Below are 22,321 nucleotides of genomic sequence, written 5' to 3' on the forward strand. Positions count from 1 at the left end.
TTGAGGTTATTGATAGGGAACTTCTTTGGAAGCGGAACAATGGTGGAAGCCTTCAAACAAGATGGAATAGTGGCCTGGGATAAAGACCGATCGAAGATCCTGGTAAAGACTCCAGCCAACTGATCAACACAATCTTTAAGCACTCGGCCAGAGATACCGTCAGGACTGGCAGCCTTTCTAGGGTCCACAGCCCTCAGAATGCTCCTCACCTCCTGTTCCTCCACAATGAGGTGGGGGCTACAATTGGCTGGTGGTTGTATTTTATCTGTCTCTGATGTCTCCACTTCAAAGCGAGCAAAGAAATGATTCAGTTCCTCTGCCAATGAATCATCCCCCTCAGCTGGGATGACATTGGTCAGTTGATGGTTTGTAATTTGTTGAATCCTCGCCACACCTGCCTCATGTTATTGCTATAAAAATTATCCTCAATCTTCCTTTTATACTCAGTCTTGGTCTTCCAAATACCTTTCTTCTGACTAGCTCTAGCAACACTATATCTTACCCCATCACCGGACCTAAAAGCCTTGGTCCTGTCACGCAAGAGGCGCTGGACTTCCTTGGTCATCCAGAGTTTCTGACTGGGATAGATCCTAATACGTTTATCCACAGTGATAGTATCTGTGCAGTGTTTGATATAGCACAGAACAGTTGCAGTGTGCTCCTCTAGGTCATGGGGGTAAAAGACGTCCCAATTTGTTTTCTCAAAACAATCCTGAAGTTGTTGGGAAGCATCTTCTGGCCAAGATTTCACTGTCTTTATTATAGGCAGAGCCCATCTCCTAAGAGGGATGTGTGCTGGTACTTAAAGCAGTGACATATGGTCTGATTGTCCCAAATGTGGTAATTGTATAACCTTATAGCCATGTTTGATGTTGGTATATATCCAATATGTTTGCTCCTCCTTAGGATCATTCCTAAGAAAAGCTAGAGAGAGAGAAAAAAGAAATCAGCTTTGGAGATTTTACTTAAAAGGAATAAACAACAAGACCCTTAAAAGTAAAAGAAAACCTTACAAAGTTAGCTTATTCGTACAAGGCTAAAATATATATGATTCCGTTTCTTTTTCCTAGCATCTTTTAATGTTTTTTCTTGAGCAGGACAGAATCATGAGGCTTTAAAAGGCAAAATATGGGGAGAAACGAGTTTTTGTTGCATTTTTAGATATAGTGATGAGCTACGGTATTAAAACTGAGAACAGATGAAGAAGCTGATAAGAATTTAATTTGTGTGACATCATTTGAAGGAATTAAAGAATAAGTATAATATATTTCTTCTGGTAACAACTAATGATATTTTTATTTAACTTTGAATTATGAAGTTTTAAAGATGTTAGATAAGATATGGGAAGAAGAGGTGTTTTTTCTTTTTGTATCTAGAGAAAATGACAAGATACTGTATAAAGAAATGTAAAATTGTAAGTATATAGTTACTGAAAATGTTTGTACTTGTACTAATGAAAGGGGAAGTCATTTCTATATTTTTTCCTCTGTAAAATTATTAAAAATTTGGTTTAATTCAAGCTTTCAATAATGGTCAATTTTTGTGAAAAATGAACAACAAAATATTTTGTTTGATTAGAAACACTGTGATATAAATATTATGGCACATTTATCTCTGATTGATTGATCGTGTAACCATCAAATCAGTGTCAGTTTTTAGCAGCTGGTAGTCCTCAGCCAGTCATTCAGCAGCCATTCAGAATTAAGAGAGTGCTGAACAAGTGGATAAAACAGAGATATGGAAAAAGATATCACAAAGGATGCATATTTGAAACTGGCTAATAACTAAACAAATACAAATAAGTAAGAAGAATGATTTGGAAAGTTTTTTTATGTTGTGTTTACAAAAGGACATTTTAAACTACTGAAGCTTTTCCTGAAAATAAATAAAAAGAAAATAATATGAAATGAACTTCTGGGGCATTACTTGAAAGAATTAAAGGCCAAGCTTTTTAGAAAGAAATGGGAAGACTACAAAATGAACAATTTGACCAGAGTTAGAATATGTATATTATGGTTTCTGATAGCTGTAAGTCAGGGGTCTCAAACTCACGGCCCATGGGCCAATTGCGGCCCGCAGGACGATATCCTGTGACCCCCACCATGATATGAAAGTATAATATTAGTGCGGCCCGCAGGGGGAATGGACCTCTGAAGGAAGTCCCGCCCGCCGTTCCTCGTCGTGGCTGACATTCGGGCCCGGCAAGTCCGAGCAGCCAGCACATAGAACAGGGCGGCGCCGGATGTTGGAGAAGCAGAGCAGAGCCGGAGATCATTAGCCGCCTCTTTCGCAGCACAAGAAGCCTCCCCCAACTGGCCAGCTGCTCTTCTCCTTCTCTGCCTGTTTGTTCTGTATGGCCGAGGAGGAGGAGACCAGCTGGCTGGTTGGGGGAAGCTTTCTGCGCCAAAAGAGGCAGCTACTAATCTCCAGCTTTGCTCCGCTTCTCCAATGGTCCGGCTTCCCCTCTTGCTCCTCACAGTTGCCCTGAGCTGGTGCGGTTCTTTACTTGGGCAGCCAGACTCCCGCAGCAGCACCCACAGCAGCAACAGGCAGTTCCGCTTATGCGGCCCGGCCTTATGCGGCCCCCAGGTAAATTGAGTTTGAGACCCCTGCTGTAAGTGGATTTTTTTAAATCAGAACTGAATGTCAATGCTTTAAAGTTTTGTTTATTAAGAGGGAAGATATTTCTTTTGCTTTAATTCTTGGTGAAAGTTGAATTACAAAATAGATTTATGTTGAATTACAGAATTTGATTATTGATAAGGGATGAGAGATGGGAATTTTTTTTTTTTTACTAAAATACTAGAAAAAGAATTAAGTTACTGAACGTTTATACTTGTCTGGAGGGAGTCCTTTATATGTTTTTTCTTTTCTTACATCTTTGCACTTCTTTTTTTTACTTTTTATATTTTCCTTAGTGTTAAATCTTTCTTCTTACTTTAATAAAATTATTTAACATCTGATATTTCCTCCAGGGCCTTCATTTCAATTCTACTGGGTGCTAGTCTGCAACATGTTTCTTCATTGCTGACTTGTTTGCTCTTGATAGTTAATCCTAAGAGGCAAAAGCTATCTGCCACTTTTGTATCTTTACTGCCTATTCTAAGGCAGGTTGTTGCGCTGTTCTCATTGATTTGGGCCTTATGCTTAAAGTTAGTCCCATTTTTGTCTATGCTCCTTGACTTTTATTATTAGAACTTGCAGGTCCCTTGCAGTTTTGGCTATTAAATTAGTGTCATTGGTATAGTGTAAGTTTTCATTTCATTTTACAGCTATGCTCATCTTCCAAACAAGATTCCCTTAGCATATATATTTTTTAATTTTTTTAAAAAAACAAACTTTATTGATTGCAAAACCAAAACATCAAACAAACACAACACACAGAAGAAGAAAAAAAAGAAATAGAAAAAAAGAAAATGATTAAAAAACGAACAATTCTATCGACAGTCTATGGTTCCTTTGTTATCGATATTGGTGATACATTTACAAATACATCTTATTGCGAATATATAATTATGATTTACATTTAACATTATTTACTAATATATTTTCTATTTTTGTTCTATCCAATCATACCAGTATTCCCAGCTTCCATAATATTCTGATGTTTCTTTTTCCTTAAGTGCTAAGGTTAACTTGTCCATCTCTGCACAGGCTGTTATCTTCTGTATAACCATCTCCTCTGTTGGAATATCTGCTTGTTTCCAACACTGTGCAAAGGTTATTCTGGCTGCAGTAAGAATATGCAGTATTATATATTTGACATTTTTAGGAATTTGTCTATTAAATATCCCCAATAGGAAGAATTCTGGTTTTAATTCAATTTGCTCTGCCGTTATTTCCTCTAACCATTTTTTTATTCTATGCCAGTATCTTTGGGCTTCAGTGCAGGACCACCACATATGAAAAAATGTTCCCTGTTTCTTTTTACATTTCCAGCAATTCGGATTCATGTTAGGAGACATTTTCGCTCAAGGGTGAGAGATGCCATCTATAAAACATTTTATAGGCATTTTCTTTATATGCTGCTGATCTTGTAATTTTATTATTCCTTGTCCAAACCTTTTCCCATTCTAATAATGTAATTCTACGTCCTATGTTTCTGCTCCAAGCTATCATGTTGCCTTTGACTACTTCCTCTTCTAATTCAGTCTCTAGTAAATAATTATAAAATTTAGTTATATATTTTTTATCTGGATCTAATAAAATTTTATCTATTTGTTGTTCCTTAATATAAATTCCAAAATTTTTCTTTTCTTGGCTATATCTATTTTGAATTTGCAAGTAAGCCCACCGGTCTACTTGTAGCCCCTGTTCTTGGATATCTTGCCATGATTTTAAAGTTCCTTGCGCATCAAGAAGGTCTTTGTATTTTATCATTTTATTAAGATCTAGATTGTTTGGATGTATCATCGCCTCCATCGCTGAGATCCAAATTGGGATTTTTAAATAATGTTTTTTTTTTTGTTCCAATTAGCCAATAAGGAATCTCTAATTATATGTCTGTGGAAATACTTCTGCTTAATTTCCCCAATGTCCCATAAAAATGCATGCCATCCCCTCTGTAAATCATGGCCTTCTAAAAATAAGATCCTTTTATTCGACAAATTTACCCACTCTTTCAACCAGAGTAAGGAGGCTGCACTATAATATAATTCCCATTGGGAATGCCATACCTCCCCTACTCTTCATATCTTGCATTGCCTTTAGGTTTATCCTCAGTTTTTTCCCTTGCCAGATAAATTTGGTGATTATCTTGTTAAGTTCTACGAAGTAATTTTTAAGTTTTAAATTTTTTTTTAAAGTTTTAAGCATTGTATTAGTAACGGAAGTCATTTCTTGATGACTTCTTGATGACTTCTTGTTTTTGTTTTTGTATTATATTAAATATGTTGTCTCAAATTAACATTCACTATTAAGAAATATCAACTATAAATGGCCACTACGCTAAATAATATGATATGTTACAGGATTAACCTCTCTTATCAATATATATATATATATATATTCCAGAACACTTTTACAGCTAATTTCTAAATCAAATATCTGGATTTGTAATTCTTAATAATATATCAAATTCCTCTATTTACATTTAAATAATATTAACCTGTATATCTATAAATACTATAGAATCCCAAATCTCAAAATAGTGTTATAAAATAATATTTCAAATATTTACAAATCTAAATATAGATATATGAACCTTACTATACAATAATTAATTAGTTAATCTATAATAATCACAATTAATCACAATTAATTATTTAATTCAATCTACTCAACGCCTACAATCAAATATACCTAAATAATTATCACCTCCCTTTTTTATATGTGTTATAAGCAAATATAAACTACAATATTACTAATGTATCAATTAAATATATATAAATTATATTTACCACATTCAAAAATCAGTTAAGTTGGCGTCAAGAAATAATTGTTGCAATCCGCAAATTTAAATGCTTAAAGTGTCTTAATATAATTGTTCAGTTCTTCAAGATTCCTTCACCGAGCGCACCGGAAGTACAGAGTTGCTGAGTAATGTCTCTGATTTCACTATCTCACCACACTTTCCGCTGTACTCGTTTCTCCTTTCGTTTGAAAGTTTAACAAGTCAATTTTTAGATTCAAATAGTCTCCCTTTAATAAATCTTTTCCACTTACTACAGCTCCAGTCCAATAATCCAAAAGGAGACTAGTAAATTATTCAATTTTGTTCATGGAATATTTAAAGTTGTAATTTAATTCCTTACTTCAAGTCTCCCCCCATCTCAAGTTCGTCCTTCCAATTTTCCCCAAAGTCCACAATTCAAATCCTTCAAAGTTCCTTTAAATTATTGTTCTTTCTTTCTTCTTTTTTTCTCTCCCCCAATTATTATCAGTCTCTCAGATCCATCCAATTTTCTTATCTTCTCTGTCCGATCGCTTGTGTCCTTACCCTCTTCCATCTCACGAGCCCTTTCGCTTTCACCGCCGCTCATATCTGCTTTGGCCGCTGTTTCCGGGCTTTGCTCCGACTAAGATACTCCAATATTCAACACGAATAGGATCACAAATTCTTTCACTCACACTCTTCGTTCACCACAGTCTGTCACTCACTCGCTTCCTCTTGTATGCAACGATCAAGGCTTTAGGACCGCCATTGCTGACAGTCTCTTGTGGTCGGTCTCCACAGGGTTTCTCTACGTCGCAATGAGAATCGCCTTTTCCACACCATGACTTGAGTCTCCCCACACTGGTACACTTCTCCACAAGATGCGTGCACCCCTAAGGGTCACTCCAACAGCAAGAGGAGGTAGCATGAAACCCAGAGCGAGCTTCAGCACCTCCGTTCGCCCATATCTCGTCACTGGAAGTCAGCATATATATTTTAGCACATAGGTTGAATATATAAGAGGAGACTATACAGCCTTGTCTCCTTCCTTTGCCAACCTAAAGCCAATCTGTTTTATAATGTTCTGCCCATTCTGTGGCTTCCTGACCTATATTGATTTCATGTGAGGACAATGAAATGCTCTGCGATTCCTGTTTTTCTAAGCACATTCCATAGCTTGACATGATCAAAGGTTTTTCTATAATCAATGAAGCATATATTAACTTCTTTTGGGTTTTGTTTGCCTTTCTCAGTCGCTTAGTATGTGGAACAATAAATTTTTATTTCCAGGAATCCAAAATGTGGATTTGTGAACTAAAGCATTTGAGATAGATTGATGTTGAGTCTGTATTGCTGTTATGGAGCTGTTTTCCATACATTAATATTTCTTCCTTTCTTTTTTTTTTTCAGAAACAAATGAGATATTTAGAACAGGAGCAAGAAGAAACAAAGAGTGCAAAAGAAGAAACTCAAAAATTGCGAAGGAAGGTGAAATCTATGGAAAGGTTAGAGAAGCTTTTATCTTTTATAGACAATATTCTAGAAAATATGTAATTCCAATTTCATGTGCAAAAGAGATGGTTCTCTTTTGAGTATTGAATTAATATCTAAACAATATAATATTTAAACAATGGTAAGAATAATTACTTGAATTTTCTGGATCCAGAATATTGCAGTGATTTTAATGAAGGATGTATTTTTAACTAGGTTTTTATTGCTAATGCCACCATTGCCATTCTGAATCATTCCTGGATTTGCTGGACAAACAGTCTTATCTTAGTCCACCAAGAAAATGTAATTCTAAATTAAGAGTTTCTTTTTGAGGGCCGTGTACGTACAGGTACTCCTCAACTTACAACAGTTCATTTAGTGACCTTCAAATTATGAAAAAAGTGACAGGATCATTTTTCACACTTACAACCATGGCAGCATGCTCATGGTCACATGATCAAAATTCAGGTGCTTGGCAACTGACTCATATTTGTATGACGTTTGCAGTGTTCCAGGTTTATGTGATTGCCTTTTGTGACCTTCTGACAAGCAAAGTCAAGTCAATGCGGAAGCCAGATTCATTTAACAACCTGTTACTGACAACATTTAACAAGTGTGTCAAGAAAGGTTGTAAAATGGAGCAAAATTCACTTAACAAATGTCTCACTTAGCAGAAATGTTGGGCTCAATTGTGATCGTAAGTCGAGTACTACCTGTACTCTTAGTCCCTCGTCCTATTTTTGTTCATGACTCTGACTGAAAATGGTCCAGATTAATAAAATGGACAGAACTCCAGTACTCCAAGGTTCTGATGGGCCTTCATTTTTCAGGGTATATTTAATAAATACAAGAAATGGCATGTGAATAGCATGTATTGTTCATATTTCTCAATCCAATAGGCTGATTATAAACAAGGAACAAAAAATCTAATTGTTCCTAAACTGCTTTGAAGTGATCAGATTACAGAGGCTCATTATTGGTTGTATAACTTCTTAGTAGCAGAGCAATACTGCAAGGCTAAAATATACTAGTAGATGTTTGAGGAAAGCTTTGGGCTGGAGGGGTTTGGAACTTCTACCATTCTGAAATACAGAATGAGCTATTCTCTTTTTTAATGTTATATTATGACTAGCAGGGGCAGAAAACTCCTAACCTACCTGTCTCCTTTCCAGAATTGAGACACTGTTACACAGTCAGCGTTCTGAAGTAGAGGAGATGATCCGTGAAATGGGAGCAGGGCAAGCAGCAGTGGAACAGCTTGCCATCTATTGCATCTCACTAAAAAAGTATGTTAGAAAGTGTCTTGGCTTAGGCATTTTGCGTAGCACTCTCTAAAGAAACACGAGTTAGAAATGAGAATAATGCTGAGACTCTTAGCTACCAACTGGATTTCAAACAGTATGTTTTATTTATTTAGCAAATGCTGTCCACTTCCCTTAAGGGCTCTGGGAGGATTACAGCAATATTATAAAATTTAGTTTCTTCATAATTAAAAACAATATTTTTAAAAAGCAAATCACTTTAAAAACTATAAAAATTAAATTTTGGAGCTATTAAAAGATCTGGATGAATAAACAAATTCTGAGCCCTTTTCCTGCTGGCAGTTTGTTCTACAACATGAGCCTTGCTGCTACCAAGGTAGCATAAAAGGGTAGATTTTTCAACACAGCAAGCATACTATTGTTGTATTAGTGGCACATCATTGCTATGGAAACTGCTTTTAGAGGTTTGCCAGGGTTTTTAGGAGGTGATTGTTTGATGGGAATGGAAGAGATGGATGATTGTAATGATTCTGAGTAATGCAGCCTGGCCTCTGAATATCTCCCCTGTGCAGGGCAAAGCACTTTGTGTAGCTGTGGCACAATAAGTACAGTGTACTTGCTGGTCCCTACAGGGTGTGTGAGAGGTCTTTCTATTTATACCATATTTAATTTGCAGCTTGTGCAGGCAACATTAGCAAATGGATAATCACAACTTTTAATAATGAGCTAAATCATGAAGTATCTGCATTGTAACCAATAGCTTCAGCACTGTTTTATAATACTGCTGAAATGATTTCACAGCCTAAACTTTGTTTTTAAACCAAAGCAAGTTACATATCATTTTAGTCTTGCTACATATCATTTCAGTGAGGTGTGAATTCAGTAGAATATAAAACATTGCATATAAGTAAAGTGTTCATTTGAGTTTTGATATATATGCTTTTCTGCCATTTGAATACCTGTTCCAAACCTAACAGTGCTCCCTTGTGAAAGTGTGTTTTCTCACTTTCTCAGTGGTGTCAGTGTGTTAATGCTGTGCAAATCAATGCTGGCCTGTTCAACACTGAAACTACTTGTTTATATGTAACAGGAACTTTTGCAGCCACTTAAATAATGAATTGCATATTTGTTTACTGGCTTTATTCTGTCAGTTTAAGTACTTCCTTGGAAACACATTCCATAGGTTGACTGACTAGTTCTGGCTCTTTCAGGGAGTATGAAAGTCTGAAGGAATCTCAGAAAGCATCAAATGATACAGTGGAAAAACTGAGAAAGGAGTTGTTTTCTGCTAATCATAAGGTAAAAGGTTGCATTAATATTCCTGCAGACACATGCAGTGCATCTATTTGAAATTCATTCTTTGTACTGTCACCTAAATACATATTTGTTTGGCCAATGGCATAGTCAATTTGGTAACTACTTGTTAACTGGAAAGTTAAGCTCAACTGAACCCTTCTAATTAAAATTGTCACTGTTTCATCCATCAGTTTGTCCGTGTAACTATGCAAAGCACCCAATACTTAGCCTATTGTTCATCAATTTCTTCACACACACACACACACAAAAGAGAAAAGTCTAATGAAGTGTGATTTATACCAATCAATTTTTGCTTATTAAAATCTCTGTCACCAGTGAGGACAACATTTTCACAGGTCAGCCAGAAGGGGTCAGCAACTATTTGTTAGTAGTGATTTCAAGTTAACATATAACTGCTCCTTTCCTGGCCTCTTTAATTAAGCACTGACTGGCCTGAAATATTCACAATAACACTATCTCAGTGGAATAAAGAGAGACACATGTCCTAATTAGGATGTGCCTTAATGCCCTGTTCTGAGGATGCTCAGAATTAATACAAGGAATGTGAGCCTAAAAGATTAACTCAGAATGGCAGATAGAATAGAATTATTTAATGATGCTGAGCAATTGCACCTTTCCTCTATATCGTGTTCCGGGGTGCTTGGGTAAAAGTAATTTGTAATTGGAGGTTGGGTCACCTTTGGTTTCTTGGTAATTATTCTGTGAAAAGCTGTAGGGAGAAAAATCACCCTTTAAATCCTGTTTTTCGTGCTTATTTGTTCCTATTCGGGAATGATTAAAATAGCAACATCTCTTATACAATAAATCCCAAAAGTATGTATAGGAAATATCGTTAGCCAGTCAAGCTCCCAAGTCACTGACATAAACATCACAACTACCAGAGAGAGCAGAGTACATGCCTTTTAATCTATAGGTCACTGAAATATATTGAAATATTATTCTGCTTCAATATTGATACATTGTACTTAGTACAGGCATGTCTTAATAATATTTCTGCGCGTGCGCGCACACACACACACACAAAATTGCATAAAGTTAGTGGTTAATGTGTTCAACTGAAATTGGAGAAGACTAAGTTCAAATTTACACACAGGAATGAAAATTAACTGAATAACTTTTGGGTCATTCTCTTTCTGCCCATCCTACCACATAAACTATCTGGAGGGTATTAGGGCAAGATATAGAACAGAAGGCTGGAAAAAAAAATTTGAGCACATGCTGGGGATCACAAAAATTCATTCTACATTTACAACTAATAAAGTAGTGCTTCAGGATGCATTGATAGCTTCTCATGAGCCTCCCTACAATTTCTTCTGCAGGCAGTTTGATAGGATAAGAAATTATTCTTTAATAGGTGAGCTGTTCACATTCAAGATGGCTCTTTCAGGTTTAAAATGTGATACATTTTAAAACATTGCATTTCGGAATATGCTTTTATTAAGTAAATTATTGTAATTTGGGGATACATAAAACTATGTGTAATTTTATTCCTCATTGAATTCTGTTTCTCTGACACATAATTTTTAATCTATAGCTCCAGAAAACTGTTCTAGAGTTGGAGAAAACAACTGAAGAATTGAAAAATACACAGACAGATCTGAGAAATGCAGATAAGGAGATTACGGTAAAACTTTTCTTTCAACTTTTATTCAATGCATTATTTGTGCTCTGTACTCATAACTTAACATTCTTTTCAAATATTTTTTTCCCACTGAAGTGAAAGCATGCAGATCTCTCTTCCTAAATATCAACACAGAATCAACATAAAACAGGAAATATATATCTTAACTTTAATAAATTTTCTTTTTTTTAATTTCTACTTTTTTTCCCAGAGCTTGAAAAAAAAGATAGGAGTCCTACAAGATACCATAAAAGTACCATCATTAACCAGTGAAGCACTTAGCCGGCTTGTCTCTGAAAGGTTAGCAAATTAACATTTGAAACAATGAAGATATTATGCCTAAGCTGTGTATAATATGTGCAGACATGTGTAAAATGTTGAGATGGTTCTTCAAAACTATGAAGTTTCTTCTGACATCTTGTCAATTAACTTGGCCATTTAGTCCAGTAATGATCTGAGTGGCAGTGGTATTCCAATATTTGAGGAGGAGAGTTTTCCTTTTAAGAGAGTGTGATCCTTTTAATTAACTTCAGTGTTTTGCCATTTACCATACCAATATCTATATAATCCTAACAAAATTGCAGTGGTAATGTAGAACCTCTTATAAACAGAGCTTCTCCAGGATCATTTCATTTCTACCCAACCTGGTCCTTCAAGATTTGCAGTGGTGTACCCATTGCTACTTTAATCAAGTCCTTGCTGCTGGCTCCCTTCTTTCTTTCCACCTTTCTCAATATTAGACTTGTCATCATGTCTTTGCATAATATTCCTAAAATATTATAATTAGAACCAGTCATGTATGCATCAAGTGACATCTCTGGGTTGTTAGTAATATATTCTACTATATGTCGTACCTTGTCTGGATGTATGGAATCTTCTTTTTATTGTTTTCTACTTTTAGTGTAATTTAAATGAGTCATTCTAATATCCTATGTTTATTAACATTGTGAGTGAGGCAACTCAAAGAACAAAAAAAACCATAACTTTCAATTCTTCAATTTCTTCTGGTACTCTTCTGAGTATATTCTGTTACTGAACACCCCCAGTATTTTTTGCTCATCCCTCCCAGGAACACTGGCCTACTCTGATGAGGCAGGGTAACAATATCTGTTGGATATGTCATGTTGGATAAGTTTCCTACCTTTAGTCATTTGTAAAACAATAAAAGAGAGAGAGAGATGAATGGGGTGGGTGGGTGTGTTTTCCAGAATATTAAGATGGGGTATAAAGATACACATAGCCAGGATCCAACATATAATACTTGTTCATTGACTTATTTCTAAATTTCTAAATTTCACTTATTCTTTTGTATGGCCTTTTCCTTTTTCTATCAGTATTAACTTTCAGGGTGATAGCATGCGAAAATAAGCTAGAAGCAGAGAAGGATGCACTCATGTTGTTATCCAATTGATCATGTGATACTCTGTTGTGATATTTGCATAATTGATCCTTACAGCCCTGCTCCTGCACAATTTCTGAACCCAAAGTTTCATCAACCTGTTCACACTGATGAGATTGACCTTAATGCTACTTTTGACGTAGATACGCCAAAGTCTCATAAGAGAGCTGTTGCTCCTGCCAAAAAAATCAAGCTAGATAAAAACTCGTAAGTACAATTTCTTTACTTTTATTATCCCTGTATTTGCTCAATCTGCCTCATATTCCATTTGATGCGAATGCCATGAACAAGTTTTTTCAATCATCTAAAATTCTATGGCTAAGCTTTAGGAATAAAATGTAATCTAGTAATTCTTGAGCTCTGCAGAAACATGACTCAAATATAACTGAATTTATAAACATGATTGCCCTTATTTTTCTGATTTCTATAAACGTCTTACAAAAGCCATCTCAATTGTTTCACATCACAGAGTTCTGAAAGAACAATTTGTAACTTGCAAGTCCACTATTTAAAGATAATTGAAGCCCAATAGAAAAAAATAAAGAGTTATACATGGAAGGATACAAATACATGTTGCTTCAATTTCATACTAAATAATCTATGACTCATAAATTTCCTATACTAAACCAGCTTACTAATATATTACTAACCAGACTTTTATCTATACAGTATTTCAGCAGAACACTAAAGGCAAAAGCAGGAGTACATTTACTCCCCTATGTTAAGAATTAGCTCAGTTTGATTTAGTAGTTAAAACACCAGGCTAGAAATGAGGAAACTTTCCCGCTTTAGACATAAAAGCTGGCTCGGTGACTTTGAGCCAGTCACTCGCTCTAAGCTCATTACATCAGGTTCTGCAACAATTCCTGTCACAACGAATGAATCAAGAGGAAGGAGAGGGGGATTGTTAGACTTCAGCTAAAGAATGAAGACTAGCTGTAATGCAGAAACAAGAGATGTTCTGAATCCTTTGTTGTTGTTGAGATTGTATGTTATTTTGTGAGCAGGAACAGTAAAAGCCAGAGCTTATTGCAGTAACATTTATTTTCTCTGTGAGTCCTAGGTATTCCTCTTTTCTGTGATTCTTCTCAACCAACTAATAATTTTTATTGAAGATCACATTATAGAACTAGAACTAATACAATCTACTTAGCATAGAAATATATAAAAAAGAAAAGAAAAAGGTTTTATAGAAAGGCAAAAAAATAAAATAAGCATAAGAAATCCCCCCCTTCATTCACAGCAAGTATAATCAAAATGAGCAACTCATTTGTCTTTCTTATAGTGAAACCAAACATCTCTTCATCCCATACCTCACTCTATTCTCTATAAAACAGTTTCTAAATCTTCATTGCTTCATACTAATCAGAAAGTTTGTTAAATAAACTTTAATCAGAAAGTTTTCACAAATAACAATATGCTAAACCCAGTTTGAATTTTCTTTTTCTATTTATAGCTGCCTTTTTTATTTAAATAAACCTCCCTGTTTCCTCTCTTCATATAAACAAAATCTTTAAAGCATCATCATCCAGCCCCAAGCAACGTGCCATTAAACATTCCCAGAAATAGCAATTCATGTGTTTAACTTTGATCAAATAAATCAATTTTATATTTTTTTCTTCTTTCTTCCAACAGTCTTTAGCTCCCTCAGACAAAGTTCTGACATTGGCTTTTTCATATTCTCCTTGACTCTTCTTTCAGAATCCTTGGCATTTTTATCAAACCCTCTTTGTAAGTGTAATAGGAAAAAAAAATCCATGTCACTTCATATTCTCACTGTCACTTCTCAGAAAATCTTTGACAGTTTTGTAAACTTACTTCTAAATACAAATGCAGAGAAATTATTCATATTACTCTTCTGGTTTAATATCTGTATGTCTTTTTAAATTATTAAATAACCATTCAGTTTTTCTTGTAGCCTATCATTTTTGAGTCTACATTCAATTCAATTTCAATTTTATTCAATGGGGCCCGTTCCTCTTCTATGTCTTCTAATCTTTTTGACATAGTAAATAACTTTATAATTTTCTGTGCCCATTCATCGTAGGTCTCTCTTAAGGTAGCTGTTGATCCATTTTTTTCAGTGCCTTTTAGTGTTCAACGTTCAAGATTATCTCATCAGTTGTTTTTAAATATAAACCTATATTTCCCCAAGGGAAGGATTCTTTCAATTAACTTCAAAAATCTTAATCCATTTAAAACTTTCTAAAGCCAATGATCCTTTTGCTACATATTCTCTCACAATTATTTTTGATAAATCTTTAAATTTGTAGTTAAAACTTATTTTTTTAAGGATTGAAGAAAACTCACCCAGTGTTTTCAATAAGGCTTGCCAATCTAAAGGGTCTCAATCTTTTAAGAAGTTTTTAAAAAATTAAATCCAAATTATTAGGAGGTGTGCCTTGACCAAACCTAGCATCCATATAGGCTACATTAGCAGCTTTACACTAGATGAAATCCTTCAACTTCCAGCCTATTGCAAGCTGACCACAAACACAGTTTCTGCCACCTGCTGAGCAAAAAAAAAAGCAGCTGTTTGGAGTAGATGTGGGTAATCTGGAGATATCTTTTTTCTCCAGAATGATTTCAACAGTCTGAATCCAGCATTCAGATGTTATTTTCAGCTACCGTCTTGTCCCTCTGTTCTAGGGAGGTCAGTTCACCATGGCATTCACTGGTTTTCGTTTAGTCTTCAGATGGCTTATTTTTAGGTGAAAGCTTAGAATGAGATGTCTATGGAGATTCTCAGTCATCCCGGTCATGGTTATCCCAAAGGTGCTTTTTCAAGACACAACTGGACTTTCTGGACTTAGAATGAGACTAATTTAGGACATCTAAGTGGCAACTATTAACACTGTGCTCTTTGTATATGTTTGTTTTAGGGCATCTGTGACAAATTTATCAAGAGTCAAAGGAACAATGGAGGTACAGTGATTAATACATTTAGTAATAGAGTTTGTTTATAATTGCTTCTACTCATTCTCCTTCAAGGCTGTATAGAAATATAGTTTTATTTAAACATTAATTATTGATTTAACTGCAACACATTTTAGGTGGTATATCTATCAATGCTATGATTGAGGCCTGAGGTCTATACTGTGAGCCAGCTTTGAATTTATTTATTTATTTATTTGCTGATTTCTGTTTTCTGTTATCTGCTGGGACCGGAGCTACTGACTTTGAAAACATTAAAGCTGTTATTTAAAGAAAAATGGATTTCTCAAAGAATATTAGAAAAATCTGGTTTCTTTGCCACAACACTGGACTTGCCACATACTCATTGCCTATTAAATATTGTATACATGGAAATACATTAATTTTAGTTTTAAGTATTAATACATTAAACTTCTTAAAAAACAGAACCGCTCTACTGACACAGATGATGAACATCTAGAAGATCTTTTACCTTCTTTTATAAGAAAGTCAATCCTGACTAAGAAAACTGTTCTAAACAGCATACCCCAGAAAAATACAGGAATTGTAAGTATCATTCAAATGTGATTAACACAACAGGCACAGTGTTTAAGGGTTTCTGATCAATACTATGGTTAAATTATGAAGATCTTGGGTCTTGGAATTTTAATTTTTCTCATAATATTTTAATACCTACAAACATTGAAATTCTGCTAACCTTATTGGTATCACCATGTTGATTTAGTAATAATCTTGACAATGTTCAGTTTGCTATTAGAGTGTGCAACAAAAGAATCTAATTGTAGCTGTCATTCCTGGTACTTCTTTCATTATTTGAAAAGAAAGCATATTTCTTTCTTCCGGCACTATCTGTATATCAACATTTGCCATTTTAATAAGATTGAGGCTGCTTGATACATCTTTATAATGTTTGAAAATGTGGCCAGTCTGTCATTTTTCACATTTAGAGTAGACCATATCATCCTAGTGTCATTTTTACTGACTTTTAATTTCCTTTGGAACACAGTTATTTTATTTTTATTTATTTATTAAATTTATTTGCCACCTATCTAAGTGTTCGTGACTCTGAGCAGCCTGTCTGATGTTGAATTTTAAAGCCCTTACAAGTGATACTGTGCCCATAAATTATGTCTTCATCCATACATTTTTATTCAGTTTCTTGGAGTCTTTTCACAGTCCTACCCAAGTTCAGATGTTCTGGAGAGAAATTTTTAATGTTGTTGTCTGCATTATTAGAATTACCTGATCAAAATAGTATTTGACCCTTTTTAACATCTTCCTCAAAGTAATTGCTAAATTCTCTTTTCTAGGTAAGAATTGGGTATGATGGTTTAGGAGGCAGAACCAAGTTCATTCAGCCTGTATCCTTTATGCTAACAAATTAGAAGTTAAGACTGATTTCCAGTTTTAGACCTGTTGCTGAGGTATATAGATTACTTAAGGAGAATACATTTTGTCCCAATGGTGTTTTTTTTCTCAAGAGGCAAATGAACTTTCTGGATTTTCTTTGAAGACATTTTACTTCTCATCCAAGAAGCTTCTTCAGCTCTGGCTGGATGGTGGGGAATGGAAGGATTTATACTCCTTGCAGACAGCTGATCATTCTCATTCTTTTAGTGGTTGTTGTTAAGGTCACCTGGAGGTTTATCTGTATCATCAGGGTCACCTGAGTGGTGCAAATTGGTGTGGAGCCGCCTTGGAACTTTGAAAGGACTGTGTTATAGATTGGAGATAGATGATGTCGTATTCCCCCCTCTGTAGAGAGAAGGATGTTCAGTTTTGACATAGATGGCCTCTTTGACCCCTCTTTGAAACGTTTTCAAAGAAAAACCAGGAAGTCCAGTTGCCTCTTGAAAAAAAGCACCTTTGGGTCAACCAAGACCTGGATGACTGAGAATCTTCATAGACATTTAGAGAACACATTTTATTCAAAATAGTTTTGCCCTGCAATTTATTCAGCATCAGGAACAGCTGGGAAAATGGAATTTACTGAGAGGAAAATTATCTCTATGTAATAATTGCTTTGAATTCATTCAAATGGTCTTGCTATAAACATCTATAGTTCGTGGGGGAAGATAAATCTAGAAAATTTTACTATTGTTACCTAGAATTAAAACAATCTAATTAGTTCCCATTTGAAATAGTCTAGACGAGCTTTTCCTAACTTGGTGCTTTCCTAACCTTCATAGGTATTTTAGACATCTATTCTATTTTTGCTTTAAATATTTGGCTCTTTTCCTTGACTTGCTTTAGACTTTTCCAACAGAGATTCGGCCCCTGACTATGAAGAACAAGAAAAGAATTATTTCAAAGCAAACAGGAATAATGCCTTCTGCTTCTGGCATCAATCAGACTAAATTAGACAACTTCCTTAAGTAATCTCCTCAGATTAAGCACAACCTGGATCATCTTCTACATTAGGTAGATGATATAAATGATACCCATCTGCATTAGGTAGATGTTGTCAGCACAAGTGCACAGTGAAGACTGCTTGGTCATCAGATGATTTATTATGCTGTTATTTATTATGTTGCCAGTCCTTGGGATAGGATGGAATGGAAGTTACAGTGCTAAAATCCTTTAGCCAGTTTTTCTATGTTTCTATGTTCCAGTTTTCTAGGTAATCCTTATAAATTATGATTTGGGAGTATTAATTTATATTAAAGACACCAATAGCTCTGCTTGCAAATGAATTATCCACATCTTCATATTTTATATTAGAAGAGAGTTATCTCTGCAGCTGTCAAGTTATGTTACTGTCCTGAATGATGAAGAAAGAAATATTCAAGAAAAGAACTTCATTTATATCTTTTGCCTACAGATATGAAGGATTGGGGGAAAGAGCAATAGGCCTTGATGGTTTTTTTCCCCTGATCCACATTTCTGTTTCATTGCCTATACTCCAACACACAATCCAATGTGCTTCATAGTCTTAATTCCTATTTTCAAAAGGGCTTTGGAGCATGAGTGTAGCATCTGTTTAAATAATTTAGAACAGCTGTGACTATTTCCTGGGCCTGTTACAGTTGCACAGGGAAAAGATGGAACTGCTTTCAGGTGTTTGCAGTCCAGAGCTCTCTGAAGCACGTTTGGAGATCAAATTCAAAGAGCTTCACTCCCCTATCAGGAACTATACAAAATATACAGGGATGCCTTTGGAGATATTTGTTTTCACTATTTGGGCTTCTTGTTTTTTTGTTTCTTTCCTTTACTGGCTGTAAAAGATGGTGCTACTTTTACCACAATGTTTTCTTTTGCCTTCATTCAAGTCTAATGAACAGAATAATTCCAGGATAAATTTGAACAAAAACATTCAGATGTATTTTGCTCAGTATAAGAAATGATTAGATTCTTTGTAATTAATGTTGCTTAATGCTTTAAAATTTGGAACAAATCCCTTGGAATCTGCAAACTTTTTCCAGATAAAGAGATATTGTTGGTCTGAGGCAAATATTCAGTTTTCTTTGATATTGTATTGGCAGGTGGCGTCTTTTAACTAAGAGTGAATTCAAACTTTTAATTCTAGGAGGAAAAAAATATTAAAAAAAACATTAGCCCAAAATTAAACCACACATGAAACTATGGCACTGATGTACCTGACCCTTCAATAAATTAATGAAGAGTACTTTTGTTTGAAACTTCTAACTGAGCATACGAGTGTATTGAATAAATGTCAGGTGTATTCTGGGCAAAATTGGGGTTGGTTAGTGTGTGGTTTAGCTTACTGTGTGTGACAGCCAGTTAATAGACCAAAGGTTATCTAGTGATCCTTATAGTTTAAATGAATTTTTTACCTAACTCTTCCTGTTTCAAGTAAAGATCTGTTTTTGTTATACGACATATACATCAGTTCTCCAACTATTGTACCAGGAAACTCAAAAGGAGAAACATCAGAAGTAGCTACTACTAAATATTTTATCCCACAAGCAAAACCATTGGAATCCAAGAATCCCCTCAGATCTCCATTTCAAAATTCCAGTTAAGATTATTTAACTCTTAGAAACTTTAATGAGAGTTCTATTCAATTATTAAATTTTGTACACTAAACGAAACATATTGCAGGAAAACGGTAGAGACAGAGACATAAACTCTCATCAATTTTTTCCCAAAATAAGGTTTAGTTCAGCTTCACTGACACTTCAGTTGAAAATGTGATACAGTTAGCTCTTGCCTTATGACCAAAATTGAGCCCAAAATTTATGTTGCTAAGTGAGACATTTGTTAAGTGAATTTTGCCTCATTTTATTACCTTTCTTGCCACAGTCGTTAAGCGAATCACTGCCGCTGTTACATTAGTAACACAGTTGTTAAGCAAATCTAGCTTCCCCATTGAATTTGCTTGTCAGAAGGACATTGCAACTGTGAGTCAGTTACCAAGTGTCTGAATTTTGATCACATGACCATGAGGAAGCTGCAATGGCTATAAACATGAAAATTGGTCATGAGTCACTTTTTTCAGAGATGCTACAATTTTCAATGGTTACTAAATGAACTATTGTAAGTTGAGGACTACCTGTAGTTGAATCTTGATAACTTACTCGTTTCTTCCGTTTCCTTCTTGTTACTTGTAAGTTGAATTTCTTTTCAGTTGGTATTTTCCCTGTAAATGTATGCTTTTTCCCAGTAGGTAATCCTGAAGGTGCTTTTTCAAAAGGCAATTGGACTTTGTTTTTTCCTTGAAGAAGTTTCACTTCTTATCCAAGAAGCTTCTTCAGTTCTGACTAAATGGTGGAGGATGAAAGGATTTGTGTTCTTTGCGGTCAACTGGTCATTAGCACCCTGAGAGTCGTTGAGGTTACTTGGAGATTTATTTGTGCCCTCAGGGTCACCTGAATAGTGCAAAGTGGTGTTGAACCTTCTTAGAACTGTTGAAATGACTGTGTTGTAAACAGGAGATAGGTAATATCGTATCCCTCTCCCTCTGTTGAGAAAGGGCTGTTCAATCTTAATGTAGATCGGCCCCTCTTTCAAACCAGCAATCCTCTCCAGAACTGAAGAAGCTTCTTGGATGAGAAGCAAAATGTCTTCAAGGGAAAAAAACAGTCCAGTTGCCTTTTGAAAAATCACTTTTGGGAAAACCATGACTGAGAATTTCCATTGACATATCACTAGGTAAGTATTACACCTAGAACAAAATTCTTCTTCCAATTTAGAACTGGAGTTAAATTCTTAGCTATACTAACTTGATCATTATAAGAAACCTACTGAGTTAAAAGAATGAGTCCCTTAGTTGTATTCATGACTTTCTGAACAAATAATATTTGACTGAAATGAGATAAGCCAAGCCAGAGCAAATTATTGTAACTCAGCACAAATGCCCACAGTCATTGTGACTATTTTGAGGAATAGATTCTCCTAAATTCTCTTTCCCCATTTGTTTGAAGAGAGGTACTTCTACACTGACATTATTGAATAATTTGCTTTAATATTTTAAATCTCCCAAACATTCTAGGAGTAATCCAATTACGATATAAATGATACAATTGTCATTTCTGATTCTTTTTCTTAAGCTTTCTATGTTCTGGTTTTCTTTGTTACGCTATTAATAATGTTTCAGAGTAATTCAGAAAAACTCTGTTCCTTATGGTCTATATGTGTGACTGAATAACCACTTTAGAGAGAACTTTTTGTTTATCCACATCAACTGTAATTTTGTTGGGTAAGCTTTGGAGATATCCTCTGTTCATCACATAGTCTCTTTTCCTTCAGTTATTGCATAGAACAGAAGGCAAATTGTAATCTAAAGGTGATTACAATAAATGAGTCATGAGTACAATACAATAATCAGGATATGGTATAGATTTATAAGTAAATAACCAGAGATATTTTCATTGTGACACTATTATTGACACAAGAGCAGGCCTAGTTTTATTTTCAATAAAATGTCGTCGTCTTCCGTGTCTTGCATAATTTCATTTGTACTGAATCATCCATCTTCGGGAAATATTAAGATACCATTGTTGGACTCAGCTGTATTGGACCATTTTCTTTCTGTCTCCAACTTTCTAAGGAGGATTGTTGGCAAGGGAGTTGCGCTGAAGAGAGAACCTTCAAGAAGTGGATTATCTCGACCCTTTCACTTAAGTTTCAGACCTGGATATGGGACCAAACAGAATCATTGCTCATGCTTGTGGGTGACTTCTAGAAAAGGAAGTGGTGTGGTCTCCATAGTATTCCTTAATATTTCAGCACCTTTCAATAGCAGTATCCTTTTGGACCTACGAGAGTAATGAGCACATGAAGCTGCTGGCTGAGGTCATTTGCTGGCCCAGAGTAAAGTGTTTTCAATATTCTGATGACATTGTTATCTACCCCAGGATAACCAAGTAATAATATGTCTCAGGTGATTTTTCAAAGTCCAGAGCCTGGAGGGGGACAAAATGGAGAAGAACAAGCTTTAGCTCAACTCGAGCAAGATTCACTGGCTTGGTGTTTTCCATCTAGGCTGTAAAATCAGTTCTGTCTTTATGTTTTAGAAGGAAGGAAAATCTTACCTCTAGAAAAAGACCATAATATTTATTAAAGATCTGGGGAAGGAAATAGAATTAGTAATAGTACAAATGGAGGCTGTATGAAGGAATATTGTTTAACAGCAATGAGGAGGAAATGGAAGGTTCAACAAAGAAAAACCAGTGGGAAAAATATTTTTGTTATGTGATCTATATATATTGAAAAATACCGAAAATCCAGTATATATTAAAGTAGTATGTAAAGAACATTCTACAAATTGTAGAGAATATAGTTCAGGTTGTCGATTTAAGCAAAACATCTTATTTCTATAAAATAGAACATCCTGTTTTTGTGTTTCACTAATAAAATTGTGCAAAGTAGCTTTTTATGGCTTTTCTAACCCAATTCTCAGAATAAATTCTGAATCTTGTTTAAAATTGTATTTCTTAAAAAGAATTATAGTTATGCTAATA

At 35.0% G+C, this 22,321-nt stretch overlaps 1 protein-coding gene across 2 annotated transcripts in view; it reads left to right on the top strand.

Annotated features, from left to right (window-relative positions):
* The window catches only part of TRAIP (TRAF interacting protein), a 40,259-nt gene extending 18,211 nt beyond the window's left edge, over positions 1–22,048 (top strand). The window contains exons 7-16 of one of the 2 annotated variants that reach the window (XM_026725746.2): positions 6,785–6,879; positions 8,038–8,151; positions 9,339–9,426; positions 10,979–11,068; positions 11,277–11,365; positions 12,522–12,671; positions 15,347–15,389; positions 15,825–15,944; positions 16,709–16,759; positions 17,652–22,048. In XM_026725746.2, the coding sequence (XP_026581531.2) occupies positions 6,785–6,879; positions 8,038–8,151; positions 9,339–9,426; positions 10,979–11,068; positions 11,277–11,365; positions 12,522–12,671; positions 15,347–15,389; positions 15,825–15,944; positions 16,709–16,759; positions 17,652–17,777 (966 nt within the window). In that variant the 3' untranslated portion in view covers positions 17,778–22,048. The remainder of the gene's footprint in view (positions 1–6,784; positions 6,880–8,037; positions 8,152–9,338; positions 9,427–10,978; positions 11,069–11,276; positions 11,366–12,521; positions 12,672–15,346; positions 15,390–15,824; positions 15,945–16,708; positions 16,760–17,651) is intronic. The other variant, XM_087924107.1, reaches the window with a different exon arrangement.
* Positions 22,049–22,321: the final 273 nt, after the last annotated feature.

Source organism: Pseudonaja textilis, chromosome 2 (assembly GCF_049901715.1).
Source record: "Pseudonaja textilis isolate UNSWEBS1 chromosome 2, rPseTex1.2, whole genome shotgun sequence".
NCBI classification, from domain to species: Eukaryota; Metazoa; Chordata; class Lepidosauria; order Squamata; family Elapidae; genus Pseudonaja; species Pseudonaja textilis.